Source organism: Glycine soja, chromosome 4, assembly GCF_004193775.1.
Source record: "Glycine soja cultivar W05 chromosome 4, ASM419377v2, whole genome shotgun sequence".
Lineage (NCBI taxonomy): Eukaryota > Viridiplantae > Streptophyta > Magnoliopsida > Fabales > Fabaceae > Glycine > Glycine soja.
The window spans coordinates 5,718,235-5,733,885 of NC_041005.1; the positions used below are offsets into that span (position 1 = coordinate 5,718,235).

A 15,651-nucleotide genomic window follows, 5' to 3' on the forward strand; every position below is an offset into this window, starting at 1 on the left:
CCCCCCTTTTCGTCACAAACTCTTAGCAAATGATCTAGCCTTCCACAAGCGTAACAAAAATTTCTCAATCTTCCATACTTAAGAGTTAGTCTTCTCGCATCCTTTTCCCCAATCCTAACTCAGATCACTCTCTTCAGGGGTTTAGAGATGTCAATTGCTATTCTAATTTTGAGAAAGCACCATAATCTATTCACCTCATTACTATCCCAGGTTAAGTAATTTCCCGATGCACCTCCAATCCTCCTTGCTATGGCTTTTGTTCTGAAACCTATTGGGACATCATATACCTTCACCCAAAAAGGGGAATTAGAGAGATCAACTTCCTTTAGTGTTTGACCTGCCTTGATCTCATTGAGGACCACTAACCTGAAATCAAAATTCTAGGGACATCCTTTTCCAGATCCTTATCTCTTACCTTGAAAAATCTAAAAGAGAAGAGGTTATTTCCAACGTCGTGAATATTTACACCTTTTTTCGCTTTCCATGTCTGAACCATCATCGTTTTGAAGGCTTTTGAGTTGAAACGCTCATTTGTCACCACTCTTCCAACTAACCATGATTCCTCGCAACTCCCCCTGTCGCAACTCTCCCACTTCAGGTATTGAGATAATTGGTTCGTTTTCATCCTGTAAAAGGATTTGTTTACCACGCTCCATGGGAAGGGACTCGCTACCCTACTGGTCGCAAGCACTAATTGACTTGGGAAAAACCTTACCACCGCCAACAGAAAACGTAGCAAAGAAAGGGGAATAGAACCTTCATAAATACTTGTTAGTCCTAATATTTTTGGTACTAATTTGTGTAGGCATATACTTTGGGAAAAAAAGTATTATTTTTACATGTAAAATAATTATTTGAAAATATTTATTTAAATAATAAATAAATAAAATGATAAATTTGAAAAAAATTATGTATAAAGAGGAGGAATCAAATTACAGGTGTGACTTTGACACTATTATTCCATTTTTATAACTTGATATAAAATATGATTTTTATTGATACAGCGATTGAATTATATCGACATATTATTAATATCATTTGTGTAAAATTTTGTCAAAATTAAACAATAATAAGATAATTGATGCATAAAATATGTTAGACTTGCACAAGAACAAGTGTACCTTACACAATGGACTCAAAAGTTCATATATTGAATCTAGAAAATCAGTTGTATTTCCGATTATTTAAACTTATTAAACTAATAGTAGACTAGATTCAAAATAAGATTTAAATATTTTTATGGTTTTGGTTTTTATAATAAAACAATTAAATGAATATATAGAGAGGTTCAAGTGATGATAATAATGATCATGGGTTATGACTCACTAGTATAATTTTCCCTAATCCTAATCTTAATGAAATTTTTTCCCCAATTAAATACTTATTCCCAAAATCAACTAAAGCCTACAATAATATGTTCTTTGCATTAAATCAATACCCAATAATCATAAATCTATCCATTTAAGTCAAAGGATAAGAACAAGTATAAAGATGATTAATTAAAGATTAACAAATCTATCGGGTATTACTCAAACTGTTTGATCATGCAATATGATGCAAAACATTATCTTCCTAAATCTATCAATTATATGCAAATGATCACTATTATGTTATTGATTGAGTATTAGAATGATTGGTTCCAAATAAACATTAAAGTAATTAAGAGAATTAATTAACATAAAAATAATGAAGAATTCTATTGAGAACAAGAAGAGGAGTACATTTAGATAGTTACATCATTAGCTCAGAATGGACTAGCCAACTCATGATCAGAGAAAAACTAACAATCTTATATAAAAGTAAACATAGATATACCAATAGGCATGATCACATTTCGTACTAGTAGTGTTCTATTTAACTTTTAAAAACACTCAAGGTTCTCTCAAATTTTTAAAAAGATAAAAATAAGACTTGATTCCCTTTTACGAAGATAGAGACTTCTATATATAGTTTCATAAAAATATTTCACAAAAGGTCAAGTATAGCTGTGGTGGATGGTGCTTAAGCCTTAGGCTGTTATGGATTGACCACGACCGTGATGAGCTGACCATGACCATTATCAGATCTTTGATGCTATTCTAGGAGGATTGTTATCATCTGACCATGGTCGTGCTAATTACCATGGTTGTTATTAAGTGTAGAGTCTTCGAATCTTCATAAATTTGTGTATTTTCAACTCTTTCACTTAATTAAGTAATTGTACTTTTGCAATATAAAACTAGTGTCCAAACATGTGTTTTATAAAAAAAAATACATGCAAAATAGCACAAAAACTCACACAAAATACCACTCAAAAAATGGTTTATCAGTAATCAAACGATTCATATTTTAGTATATTTTGAAACGTTTATATTACATCGATTTTAATCTATATGCATGAATGAGGTAACGAATGATTTTGTATTAATATAAAATTTTGCATATATAATCTATGTGACAAAGACTTTCAATCTAACATTGAGTTTTAAGAAAACATTTGAAAGTTATAAAATAATGTAATAGTTACCAAAATTACACCGATGTGATTTCATCTTTTCTGAAATAGATATATTTCAAATGTGTCACTACAAATATACTAATTAAAAATAACAAAACTCAAACATGTTAAAAACAATTTCAAATGTATGAAGTAGTTGTCGTTATTTGGAATTTGTTTAATACCGAAAAAAGTTAGCATTGTGTGCGATTTATTTGTAGATATCAAAGAAATAAAAGTTTGTTCCATATCAATATATGGATTTTTGGTGAAGATATTTATTTATTTTTTGTGTTTGTGATAAAAAGTTTAATTTAAAAATTGAAATTAATTAATAAGCAAACAAAAAATATATGTCATGTTGTTGATGGGAATAACTTAAGGAATAAACAAAACATTTGACAATATTCGTATAGTTATTTTTCTTTTCTTTGGTTCCTCAACAAAAGATGCTTTGTTAAACTTCATACTCCTATATATAAAATCTTTTGTCCAATTTGATTCAAATGATTCATATGGAATGGACGCAAGCAATATGTCTATAAATCATAATGTTAATAAACATTCAGAAAACATGGGATAATACAAAGATAAGAAAAATGAGAGAGAAAGGAAATAAAAACTAACCATACATTCTCAATACTAAAATTGTCAAGCATACTCATTACTGAAACAACTAAAACAACAAATCAATAACCCTGGAATAGAATGAACATAATGAAAACTGAACATAAAGAGGCAACCGAAAAAGATTCAATTTGTTTTAAAGCAAAGAACATTTGTGTGCATCAAAATGAAAATGAAATGAGAAAGATTCCAATTGTTATTAAAATAGATAACTTAGTAATTATAAAAGAAGAAAAAAACTTTAAGCAATGTGCATGGAAGGAAAAGAACGTACCACTATGAGAATGAGATAGATGAGAAGCCTTAGTGATGCAATATTAAATGAAAAGTATGACAATTACACAATATTAAAGTTACTAATTAAATATGTAGTGCAACTTTGTTAAAGGATAACAAGCGAGAGTTAAAAAAAAAAGTGTGATGAAAACGTTTTCTTAACATACACCCTGATGTTATTTATTAATTGTTTTCAAATGGTGCATACACAAACTTTCTATTATACTTTTTCTATATTAACTTTTCGCACCATTTTTTTATACTATTAAATTTTCGTAAAAAAATCATTATTCATGAAATATATTTTATGTTATGATAGTTAATTATAAATAATATTAAATTTAATTACATATTCATAAAATTATTTATCATTTATAAATATATATTACACTATATTTTCATCAATAATAAAAGAATGGAATTACATATTTTGAAAGATAATTTATAAATATATATTATAATATAATTTTCATGAATTATAAAGTATATATTTTTAATTATAAGATCCTTATTTTTATCATTAATGTTAAAAACAAAAAAAAATATTATCATTTATGAAATATATTTTTAAACAATAAAATTATAAAAAAATGACTTACCTGTGTGTGGGTATATTATAAATCAATTTAAAATAATATGATAGGAAAAAGTGATTTTAATTATAGTATATAAAATGAATAGCAATTGGGAAATTAGAATTTTGATCCAAAGCTTAAATCTTTAAGTTTCTTAACAATTCAACAACAATTATCACATTAGAATTTTGATCCAATGACTCTAAAACTTAAAAATGTGAAAGTGAGCCTAAACCCAATTCACCATGAGTCCATCTCAGATCGGACTCGGAAAAAACAAAATTTTTACAATACTTATAAAAAACAATCCTGATTTACTTAACTTGCAGGTGAGTGGGTTCTAGCTGGACTGAGTCAGATTGGCCCACCAACCCACTTACATTAAAAACAATACAATAATGATAATAAATTAATAATAGAAGGAGAAAAGAGTTTTTAATTTTGATTAATTTCTCTCTTAGACTCAACTCAAAATGTGTCTCCACTAGTAATCTCGTGAACATGAACGGTGAACCCTACTCCATCATAGCACCACCAAGCCACCAATAGCACAATTGATCTGCCACCACCATCATCGTGCTTGCACATGCAGTCATGCGACCCTTGTGCGTGTCACTGCTCCGTCACCACTGCTTCGTGCTCACCAATCGTCATGTTGCAGACTCTATTTGTCCCAAATCAAAAGTTTCTAATTAAAAAAATAGAGAGAAAATGCATTTAAATTTTTAAAAAAAATATTGTTTTAGATTCTTTTATTATAAAAAAATTTAGTGAATCAACCCACCTAATCTACCAACCCATGGTGGGTTGGACCGAGTTGGTATTTTCATGTTTTATTTAAAAGTAAGTCAGACTGGCTCAGTCCGTGGTGGGTCAACTCGTATGGATTGGGTTGACCTGTTTTAATAGCCTACTAAAACTTTCAAGCCTCCTTTACATATACTATATAGATAGTTAGATACAATTTATAACATTGGTAGAAGCAAACTGATCTCTTGGAAAATTTTGAAGAAATATACACTGAAATATTTGATGAATCTATACAACATTTTTTTTTTTTTACAAAGTGCAACATTCTATGTTTTGATGATTGTAAAATTAAATTTCAGAATGATTATAATAGAAGGTTACGTTTATAATGTTTAGTATGATTCATGTTTGAATGATTTGAATGATTATAATAGAAGGTTACGTTTATAATGTTTAGTATGATTCATGTTTGAATAATTTGAGGTTATGTTTGGTTATTTTTAATGGTATGTTTAGAATTTGGATAATTTAAGAATAAATTTCCAATTTACTCTTGATAATTTTTAATTAATTTATTTATTGACTTTATAAGTAAGTAAAATGCAAATAATGGGTGCGAGTATGAGTATATAAGTAATTGATGAGAATTAAAATTGCTAAGTATGGAGATGAGTATGAGTATTTTTTTTCATGCTAATAACAAAATAACGAAGCTAAAAAAATAACATGAAATTCATTATAGTTGACAAAATATTATAAAAAATAATGTTTGACATGATTTTTTATCTATTGTTAGCATAAAAAATTATATTATTAGCCAATTAAAATTGACAATTGATAATTGCAAAATTTGGGTTTAATTGATAGTCAATTTTGATCAAGAATGATTAAAATTTCTCTATTTTACTATTGTTTTTAATAAAATAATGAAGAATTTAATATCATTGTAATATTTGACCAGCAGGATTCAAAAAAAGAAAATTTCAAGTGCTTTGGATGAAAATTGATGCAAAAACTTAAAGAAAAATTGGAAGACTGAGATAACTCGTTTAACGTATAAGACAGACTCAACACATTTTTTTCGCTTGACGGCTAGCTCATGTTTAGCGCGAAGGTTCACGAAGAAGTCCAAAGGCGCGCTTAACGCAAATCCTGTGCTAAGTATGTGATCACTGTCGTACTCGCTAATCCCAGCACTTAGCATGAGGTCGCGTGAATTTAAGCTGCATTATGCCTATAAAAGGAGTAGGAAACAAAGGAGAAAAAAAACATTGAGACTCAAAGCTATCTAATGAATACATCATAAACCCTGAGTATTTCAACTAGGGAAACCGTATTTCTATGTCCATTATCCCCTTCTCTTTCTTTATTCATCCCTTCCTTTCTTCTATCCACATGAGTCTCTTTCATGTCAATGAGAGGCTAAACTCCATGATTGGGAGCTGAGATGTCAATTCTTGTAATGTAACTCTTTCTTATTATCTATTTAATGCAATTCTATTTTCATTTCTCTTTTATGTGTCGATCTGTTTATTATGGTCTAATTATCCATATAGTGTTTAGGGGATAATACATTGAAAAATGATTATTTTCCAAGGAAATGGGAAAGGGTATCTAAATGAAACTATTGTTAGAAATAAATTGATATTCGTTTAGCCTATTTCATGTATTTTTAATCTTATTGCGATTTATTATTTTTATCTTTACAAAAAAATTTGGGAGAGAAAAATAGTTAAATTAGGCTCTTCATGCGAAGATAGAGTGTCTTAGTAGATGTGGGTGAAATCAAGGTATCATTAGATAGAGAAAATTATTAACATTACATCACAAGTAGTTTTGACATGTTAAGCCCAACATATTTGTATTATGAATTCATCTCTCAGCATTTAAACTATTGTTTATTTGTTTATTTTCTTCTCTTTTTCGTTTACCCTCAAACTAGTTTTTGCATCACTTTAAATATAACCAAAGTTCATGTGAATTCGAAACTCGGACGTAAGTTGATTTTAAAAAATTGTTCCATAATATTGACATGAACTTTATTTTTTAAATAGACCTTATACAGTAAATATATTAAAAAATTTATTTAGAAAATACAGTCAACATAAAATTCTTTTTTCTTATATAGTAAATTTTGTTTTCTAAATACATCTTATATAATAAATAGTTTCAAATTACTTCTAATAAAAAAGTTTCAAATTACTTTCTGCTTAGAAAATATAGTCAACATAAACTTTTTTTTTTCTTATATAGTAAATAGATTAAAATCACTTTTTCTAAATAGATCTTATATAGTAAAAAGATTAAAATTACTTTTTCTTTAGAAAAAATAGTAAACATAAACTTTATTTTCTTAGATAGTAAATGGATTAAAATTACTGTTCGTACAACAATAAAAATTTTACCGTACCTGGCCTGCAAATGGCCCATGAGAAATTGACTCAATCCCGTTTGGCCCATCTACCGTATTCCACCGTCATATTTCTCTCAACCTATTTTTGTCTCCGCTGCGCCCATAAATTGCACATTTGTGCCATTTTTGAAATTTGATTCTTAGAAACCCTAATTTCGTCGTTGTTTCAATACTCTCTTCCTTGGAAAAATCAAAAGGTGCTCGCAGGTGCAGCGTTTAGTTCAAAGATTGTAAGCGATCTTACATCGTGAATCATTGATAAAGGTCAGTATTCATCTTCTTCATTTTTTATTAGAGTTGTTTCGGTTCATGTCATCTTTTTCAATTTCGACGTTGCTGCTTCGATTTGTGATATCTGCCTGCGCGAATTTTGATTTTGTTACCTCTTTTCAGACCCCTTGGTTTATTTTATGTTGTATGCTTTTGTGTATCGTAGCTATTTTAAATTTATGATCACTTTTCAATTAATCGCGTAGCCAATTTTCATTTGGAATTTGTGTTTTTTGATTGGAACATATGTCGGAGGAAAAATTATTGTCTCGACTAATAAACATTTTTGAATTTTAAATTAATTCGATTAACGCACCTAGACTGATTAGTAATTAGTGAGCTTAATGTTTTAAACTGCGGTTGCGGTTTTGTCTTGTTTATTTATTGTGGGAAATTGCAGACACTTGTGATCACGATACAGCTGCAATCATGGGCCACAATTACGGTTGTGATGCGGTTATTTGACTGTCGCTGACCTTTTTTTGAAACCTTGGCACTTGGCAGGATTGTTTTTTCATAGTTGACAAATGTTGTTCAATATTTTCTTTGAGTGGAACACGAAAATAATCTCTAATCCTTTAGGGTATCTATTATCAATAATTTTGCGATTTTCTTCTGTGATAGTAACATTTATTTGTGAAACGTCACTGGTTCGTGTCTGAATTGAAGAAGTGTCATCACCATGAGATTGAGAAAGGGAAATAAAGTGGAGATCCGTGGCAATGCTGATGGGCTTACTGTGGAATGGCGTTGTGCTCGTATAATTTCTGGTGATGGGCACACCTACAGTGTCCAGTATGACTGTTCTAGCACAACAAGCGGGGCTAGCACTGAGAGAGTTTCAAGGAAGGCCATCAGACCATGCCCCCCTCTTATTAAAGGTATTGAGAGTCAGGCAGCAAATGATCATGTGGAGGTTTACAATGCTGGTTCTTGGAGAGTAGCCACTGTCTTGAAAGTTATTGGTGGAGACTTCTACTTGGTAAGGTTGTGGGTATCTTGCAAGGAGTTAAAGGTTCGCAAAGTAAACATGAGGCCACGTCAATCTTGGCAAAATGGTCAATGGGTTGTCGTGCCAAAGGTGAATTTCTATTTACTCAATATAGTACAACTTAGCTTCTGATTTCATTTTTTATTTTAGCCAGTATTCTCAAAGTTTGAGCTATTTGCTTAGTGTTAGAGAATATGGTCAATTTGAATATTTTTACCCTTTAAGTTAGTATTGATATTGTTTGAGAATTGTGACACTTCTTATTTTTCATGACTACTCTGAAATTTGTTGCCATGCCTTGTCCTTATATGTGGTTCATGCTTGTTCCAGGGATCAGGCAAGTCTAGCTGGTGTTTGATTTCAAACAGTTACAAGGATCAACCTGAAAATCAGTGCAGAAATATTTTTTCCCCAGGATTAGATGCCAGTGGTCTCCAGGAATCTCGTCTGGCCTCATCTTCAACATTGAAGAGAATGTCCCCTTACTCCTCTGTTATTGAGGCTTATCCCAGAAAATTAAGGGCGGTTGAGAATATGGGTGAGTGTGAAAGGTTCAAAGCTGTAACCACAGCCCCCTTGCTGCAAAAGGTAGATGCTGTTGCTTACCCACAAAATATTATGGGTGAAAAATGCATGCATACTTCCTTTACTAATGGTACCAACCAATGTTATGAAACAGGAAAGGTGAATCCTTGTAATGTTTCAACACACTTTTTTGAGAGAATTGAAGAACCTGATTATTCTTGTAGTGATCTGAGTTCAGTTGGCAGTTGTAGTGTGATAAGTAGTAACTCAAATAAATTTTCCAGTGATACTTTAGCAGGTCCTTGCCAGGAAGAAGATACCCTTTACAGTGATGCAGAATCTCTAGATGTTGGAGATGTGGATAAAGGAGGCTCCACTTCTCCCAAAGAGGTTGTAGCAGAAATTATTCATAGGTTAGAGTTGCATGCCTATCACAGTACCCTTGAAGTTTTGTATGCTTCTGGTCCTTTAAGTTGGGAACATGAAGAATTGTTGACTAACCTTCGTATTTCACTCCATATTTCAAATGATGAACATTTGATGGAGATAAAGAACTTAGTTTCATCTGGTCAGAATTTTTAAATGTTTACAATATGAATTCATCATTTGTACAGCCTTATTTGATTCTGAACTAGAGTGCATAGTTTTGAATAATTATTTTTTCTTTAATATTTCTATTTTCGGGAAATTATGTTGCTATACTCATTATGAATATATCAAGTTATGACGCTCTTTATTTATTTGTCGTACTCTCTCTCTAATGTCCTTTTCAATGTTACAATTTCTTAGTTTCTACACATGCAATGATTTGCGGATGTGAGATTCGTCTAATTGTTTCTTTAACTACCTTATGCTCGTGTATATTTAATTTCCACGTAATGATTAATGACCTCGTGGATTTACTTGGACACCTTGATTATACTATTATCGATCTAAAATCTTGCTCAATTTGGATAGAATTTATTAGCTATCTATTTTTTGAGACCAGCTTTTCCACCATTTGATTATCATTGACGAAACAACTACATTTTCCAGGGCCAGTTTAGGAGGCTTGCATGCCTTGCTTCCAATGGCCAAGTATGATGCTAGGTTTGCTTCTTCTCTCTCTGCAAACTAATTGGTGATGCCGACCAATAATTTTCTTTCAGAGATAAGAAATTTCTGACCACTGTTTTCTCATTGTCATTCATGCCAGAACATGAACTTTCTTATTAGCTGTGGACATAATCCTCTCATGGAAGATCTTCTCATAGTACAATACAGATAATGGCAATTTAATTCATTTATTTGCATGCCATGTGGATTATCTTCAGTGTTACTTGAATATGTTATCCTGTCAATTGAAAAAATAAGTGATGCTAGGATGTTTCAGTATGTGTTATATCAGGGTAGTTAATCGCACTGGATTTCTGTCACATGGCCTCCCCATGATGCATAAGCAGATGTGTGGTGTGTTGACATGGCAGCAAATTGCAGCTGCAATAGTGCTTTGTAGCCATTACTCCAGACCGGTAAAAGTCTTGAATTGCCTCCATTTTTGCATCATTTACCTAGTTATTTTAAGGTCTTTTGGTCAATTTGTGTAATGTTCTCTCCACTCTCCAATTCCAGTCCATCAGTGCCTGCCAGCTGTCCTGCCTTGTTCTTGTGTGCGTGATGTATTGTGCAATTTCCATTTCAGTCTTCTGTTTTCACAGATCCATGCCCTCCTCTGTTCTGCCTTAAAAATGAACACCACTGTTCATTTCAGTATTTCTTTTCTTATTCTGTGTGTATTTTTGCACTTTGCTGTCCTACTGCAATTGACTAGGTAATTATGCCTTAAATATACGGCAAATATGCACTACAAATTACTTATTTTTAATGTACATAATTTTTGTTATACCGATTATCACATTATTTGGTGCCTTGTTATATCGTTTTTTCAATTGGTCACATGGTGTCTCTAGTTATTCATCACTTTGTTTGGCTTGGATCTTTAGAATTTAAATTAGTTTTATCAACATTGCTTACTCATTTGTTTGTCTCCGTTGTTAAAGTGCCTGCTTTCTTTTGGAATCTCCTCTCCTGACATATTTGAAATTGGCATATAGGACATGGCTCGCAGTTCTTGGGTGGAAATTACTTCAATAGAGAATAATTTTGTGCTGAAACTTTTACTGTATCTAAGAATTTATAAAGAAACATGGGAATAGGCATGCACCCATTTTACTCAATCAGCTCCTTTTTTCTTTTCTTGCTTGAGCTGTTTCAGTGCATGCAGGTGTCTTGTCATAAGTTCAAAATGTGTGACATCTCTCCTTAGCCACTCTATTATCAAACATACAAATGACTATTATTATCTTAATTTGAGTTCTTATATGACACAATAGTGTACTTTTATTTATTTATTTTTATCAAGAAAAGTGTTGAACTTCCATTGATTGCTTTGACATGGAGCATCATTTTTATATCAGTTCTCATTGAGGCTAAATTTATGTTTTTTTAATCTCTTGTTTTATTGATTTCGTCTCCACTTTGTAGGGTTTACAGGAATGTCTACTGATTGCTAATAAGATCCGTTGATGACATTGTGTAAACCTTGCAACCTTATTATCATTGTGATTCTTAACAGCCTATTTTGAAATGTTATATGGATGAGTAAATATCTTGTCTATTAAAAAACATAGTTCCCTCTATTTTAATCCAATGCTGTTTATTTTTTTTATTGTTAAATTCATTTAGGCTTCTGGCTGTGTACAGTTTTGGTCGTGGATACTGTGTCTCATTATATTGCTACTATTGCTGGGCTGATTAATCTGTTGACTTGCATATCAAAACGCTTGTGGAAAGTAAGTACCTGAGAAGATGATGCGAATAAGCAACTCTGATGTAGTTTGCCTGTATCTGCGTGTGTAAAGTCTGACTTGTTTTCCGTATTTGAATTCTTTCTGATCATGTTACGATGCAAATAATCAATTTTAGTCGTGTACGTAAAACTGAATGTTTAAATTAATGTGCTGTTGTATCAATCACAACATAATCTCTACACTTTGCTTTCAGTAATGAACTTATCCGATGCTGATAGTTGGCCTTAATCAGAAATTCAGCGCAAGATCGACCTTATTATTTGGTGCAGACTTTCTATTTCGATAGTTGCCAAGCATGTGACACCATTAGTGGTTCTGATTTAACTATTATTTTTCACATTTCCAATTTCTGGCTTGTAAGTTGAGTTTGTATTATCTATTTTGCTCTGTTTCATATTTTCTTTTATGCAATTGAATAACGTACCAGGTCTTCTTCATCCATGTTTGTTTACCAAACATTTTCAACGATAGTGCAGTTTTGTTGTTCATTGTAGACAATTGGGATTTTTAGAATCATTTGACGTCTGTATACAGGAAATTTCTATGGAGCAGTTAAATATCGGATGCTATGTACTGTCAGTTTTGTATTGGGGTAAAAGTGATTTTAATTTTATCTTAAACATTTTAGCTTCATTTGTTAAAAATAACGTCAAATTTACGTACTGCTTTTATGCATTGTTTGCGAAGCAAACGGAGCAGTTAGTTAATTTAGTAGCCTTTTTTTAATTTTATTTATTTATTTATTTATTTATTTATTTTAGCTTTGCTTAATATGGGGCTTAAAAGGTTTCAACTTACACAATAAGGAGTTGAGACAAGGCTGATTGGAGTTCGTCCAACAAATCTTTGTGTCTGCATGAGTCTCAAGGAGGGGATAACTGCTTCATATTTTTCCTTACTCTATAGTTACTATTTCTGTCAACAAAGCAGATTACTCGTGTGGGCTTCAGCCCTTATTGCTTTGGATTGGGGGGTAGCCTTCTGCCATATTACTCTTGACCCAAACGATTTTGGCCGAAACTGGAAGAGTAAAACCTAATAATTAAAATTGGGTTTTAAGTTTTTTTTTTTTGTCATTACTTTTAGTCTCTGCATTCAGGTAGTATTATTTGATGATGTAGCAATTATGTTGAGTGACTTGTCAAATGTTGCATCATTAAGGGGGCTGCCAATTTTTATAGTATTTTTTTTACTTCATTTGTCAAAAGACTAGTTTATGAGAGATTAATTACTATTTATTTCATTAGATTCCGTTAACATGTTACTTGAGTGTAATGACTTTAAGAGGTGATTCAATTGGGGCTCTGTCACGGAACAATTGATGTTAACCCGACAAATAGTGATAAATAAATAAAAAAAATAGTTCAACAACTTTGATCGGTCAAAGTTTAGATTAATGGCTAGAAACATACGTGTAAAAAAAAATAAACACCTTTATAAATCATGAATGTTATAATTATAAAACTTGAATTTAACATATTAGCTTGTTTCTTTTAATGATACGAGAATAATTTTTGTAGTTTGTCTTCTCATTATGTAATGAAAGGTCAAAAATCTATTTTTGGATTTTTGAAATTCTTTTTATTTTATTGTCAGTGACAGATCCTAGAATTATACAAACCAAGAAGAACCTAGAAATATGCAAACCAAGAAAAATGAAAGTACTCAATTAATCTGTCGATAGTAATTTTTTTTCAAACTATTAAACCTTAAAAACATGTTACATTGCAGCATAGACTTCAAGAGCAGCATCGAACTTCATGCATACCTATAATTCCGTCCAGATATGAAGTTTTGGAAAAGGAATAATTAATTTGTTACAACACCTGAAATAAGGAAGTCAATGAAACATTTTTTAGAGAAAACAAATGCAGTGGCAATTGAAGAAAAGAATAAGAAAAAAAAAATTCAGAATTGACCTTGTCTTTAGGGGAAGGGAAAAAGCATTCTATTGTTGTATTACTTGCAAGACAGAACAAACTGTTTGAATTATAGAGAGAATAAGGAGAACAATTCCAGCAATGGTAGCAGCAGTTTGCCAAGGACTTTTACAATAATCCTGCCTCAGAGTGGACTTGGAATTATTCCAAGGGTTCTTACAAAAAGCATTAAGGTCTTGGCAGATAGTAAGGTAATGGGAATTGTCATTTCCTCTAATAACATTTTTCAAAAGACCATTAAACAAGTTAGCCACAGAAGCATTATCCTCTTGCCAGTTAACGAGCACATTCTTTCGAACCAGCACATCCACATCTCTGCTGGTGTTTATAAGGAGATCCAAAACTTTAGCGTAGTCTGTAATGTAGGATTTGTATGGATAGTGACACAACTCCAAAGCTATCATATTGCGTAACAAAATTTCAGTGGAATCTTCCACTTCCAACTGCGGGATTTGAAGAACCCCTTCTGAAAATCTCAAGTCTAGTAAGCATTTACTGTGGATGTTTACCTTAAAGCTCACCCCTGCTTCTAATAACTCAGTAGCACTAGGAAAATGTTTCACGTATGTATCAGTCCTAGAGGGTCGTCTGTTTAGAGGATGTTGCAAGTGAAAAGTTCTAATAAGATCCGTGAAGTGTCTAATGTTAGTATTATTATTAAAAACCAAGTTGGATCTATTGTAATTGTCAAAATAGAAAAGGGTAAGCTCAAGAAATGAAATGCCGCTAGATGTAGAGGCAAATGACAGATTGAAGAGACCCTCAAGAACAAAAAAAGGAAGTTGGTTTTCGAGTAAACACAAGTCTTGGACTATATTGGTGAACAACAAAGGTGTTGCAAGAAACCTGTCGTCGCGTGACCATGTACCAGAAATGATTCTACAAAAGAGCTCAATTATAAAACCGGAATCTACAAGGATGATATCCACCAGTTCCTTCTTGCTGAATTCAAGGGTGTCTGAGTAACAGCGACGAAAATCGGGCTCCACCTCTTCTATGTAGCGGATCCAACTGTCCAAACTTGTTTGGGTTCGTTCCAGAAATGCTTTGCAATAAAGTAGTTTGTGTCTTTCCATATTTTGGAGGCGAGGATGGCTTTTATGATGAAAAGGGCCAATAGAAACAACCTTTGGTGTGTATGCATCATCGTTGAACTTGCGGATATGAAAGGGGACTCTGTAGATGCAACACTTGTCAGTTACTGGTGCCTCTGCCCCCTCCAGTATGGCCTTAATATCATCGTGGTTCGTCATTCTAGTTATTATTGAAGTGAAATGAAAACGGGCAACGAAATAAAGAAACCTATGTCGCCTTGTCGTAGCAGGGAATTATGGAACAAGATATTACTCGATTCCTTTCTTTGAGTTAAATTTCAAGTTCATTCTCTTGGGTATTGTGCCTTTCTTTAAGGGTTTATCAGAATAATCATCTAAGGGTACGGATACGCAGTATGTGAAGCTTGGCATCTTTGCTACTTTTTGACATCGACCATTAAGAATATCTTCAATGATTTCTTTCCAAGATGTTTAACGTTAAAGAAACCGTATACTTGAGCAAATTCATGTAGCATGATGCGCTCCTTCACTCTTCAGAATCATTTCTAATATAAAAAATGATATTTTAACATTAAAAGAATAATTTTTTCATACAGGTATAACACATTTACCGATCGAGGGAAAATGTTTGGTAAGGACGAGTGAAGAAGTTTCTGGAGAAGAAGAGAGAAAGGTCGATGCAGGGGATTGTTATGGAGAAAAGGATGCATGTGAATGTGGTTGAGCATTGTGGAAGGATCTGAAACGTTCATGTATTAGAATTTCTGCATCTCTCCCTCTCAGTATCAAATCTTAACCATTCACGTTCATGCAAATAACGGGGATAAACTAACGTTAGAATTAATCATCCTAAAACATAGTGAATCAGAACTCAAAAGGAATGTTCACAAAATTTCTTTGGATC

The 15,651-nt window shown here is 32.1% G+C and overlaps 2 protein-coding genes across 27 annotated transcripts; one reads left to right on the top strand and one right to left on the bottom strand.

Annotated features, from left to right (window-relative positions):
* The first annotated feature begins 7,158 nt into the window (after positions 1 to 7,158).
* Positions 7,159 to 12,372, top strand: LOC114408985. Of its 26 annotated transcripts, none has more exons than XR_003665972.1 (7): positions 7,161 to 7,381; positions 8,012 to 8,468; positions 8,709 to 9,316; positions 9,939 to 10,713; positions 11,427 to 11,543; positions 11,646 to 11,734; positions 11,946 to 12,309. XR_003665972.1 is itself a non-coding variant. In XM_028372240.1 (5 exons), the coding sequence occupies exons 2-5, from the start codon at positions 8,070 to 8,072 to the stop codon at positions 9,483 to 9,485; spliced, it is 960 nt and encodes a 319-aa protein (XP_028228041.1). In that variant the 5' UTR covers positions 7,162 to 7,381; positions 8,012 to 8,069; the 3' UTR covers positions 9,486 to 9,645. The 26 variants fall into 26 exon arrangements, 5 of the variants coding, with proteins under 5 accessions (XP_028228038.1, XP_028228036.1, XP_028228037.1 ...); XR_003665970.1 differs by having other exon boundaries at positions 11,427 to 11,477; XR_003665975.1 differs by having other exon boundaries at positions 9,939 to 10,414.
* Positions 12,373 to 13,374: 1,002 nt separating this feature from the next.
* Positions 13,375 to 15,014, bottom strand: LOC114408987 (UPF0481 protein At3g47200-like). The gene is made up of 2 exons (XM_028372241.1): positions 13,672 to 15,014; positions 13,375 to 13,578 (listed from the first exon to the last, which is right to left on the bottom strand). The coding sequence occupies exon 1, from the start codon at positions 14,943 to 14,945 to the stop codon at positions 13,701 to 13,703; it is 1,245 nt and encodes a 414-aa protein (XP_028228042.1). The 5' UTR covers positions 14,946 to 15,014; the 3' UTR covers positions 13,375 to 13,578; positions 13,672 to 13,700.
* Positions 15,015 to 15,651: the final 637 nt, after the last annotated feature.

Coding starts and splice junctions, on each gene's coding strand:
- LOC114408985 (XM_028372237.1), top strand. CDS start 8,070: ATGAGATTGAGAAAGGGAAATAAAGTGGAGATCCGTGGCAATGCTGAT. Junction 8,469..8,708: donor AATGGGTTGTCGTGCCAAAG/GTGAATTTCTAT, acceptor TGCTTGTTCCAG/GGATCAGGCAAGTCTAGCTG.
- LOC114408987 (XM_028372241.1), bottom strand. CDS start 14,945: ATGACGAACCACGATGATATTAAGGCCATACTGGAGGGGGCAGAGGCA.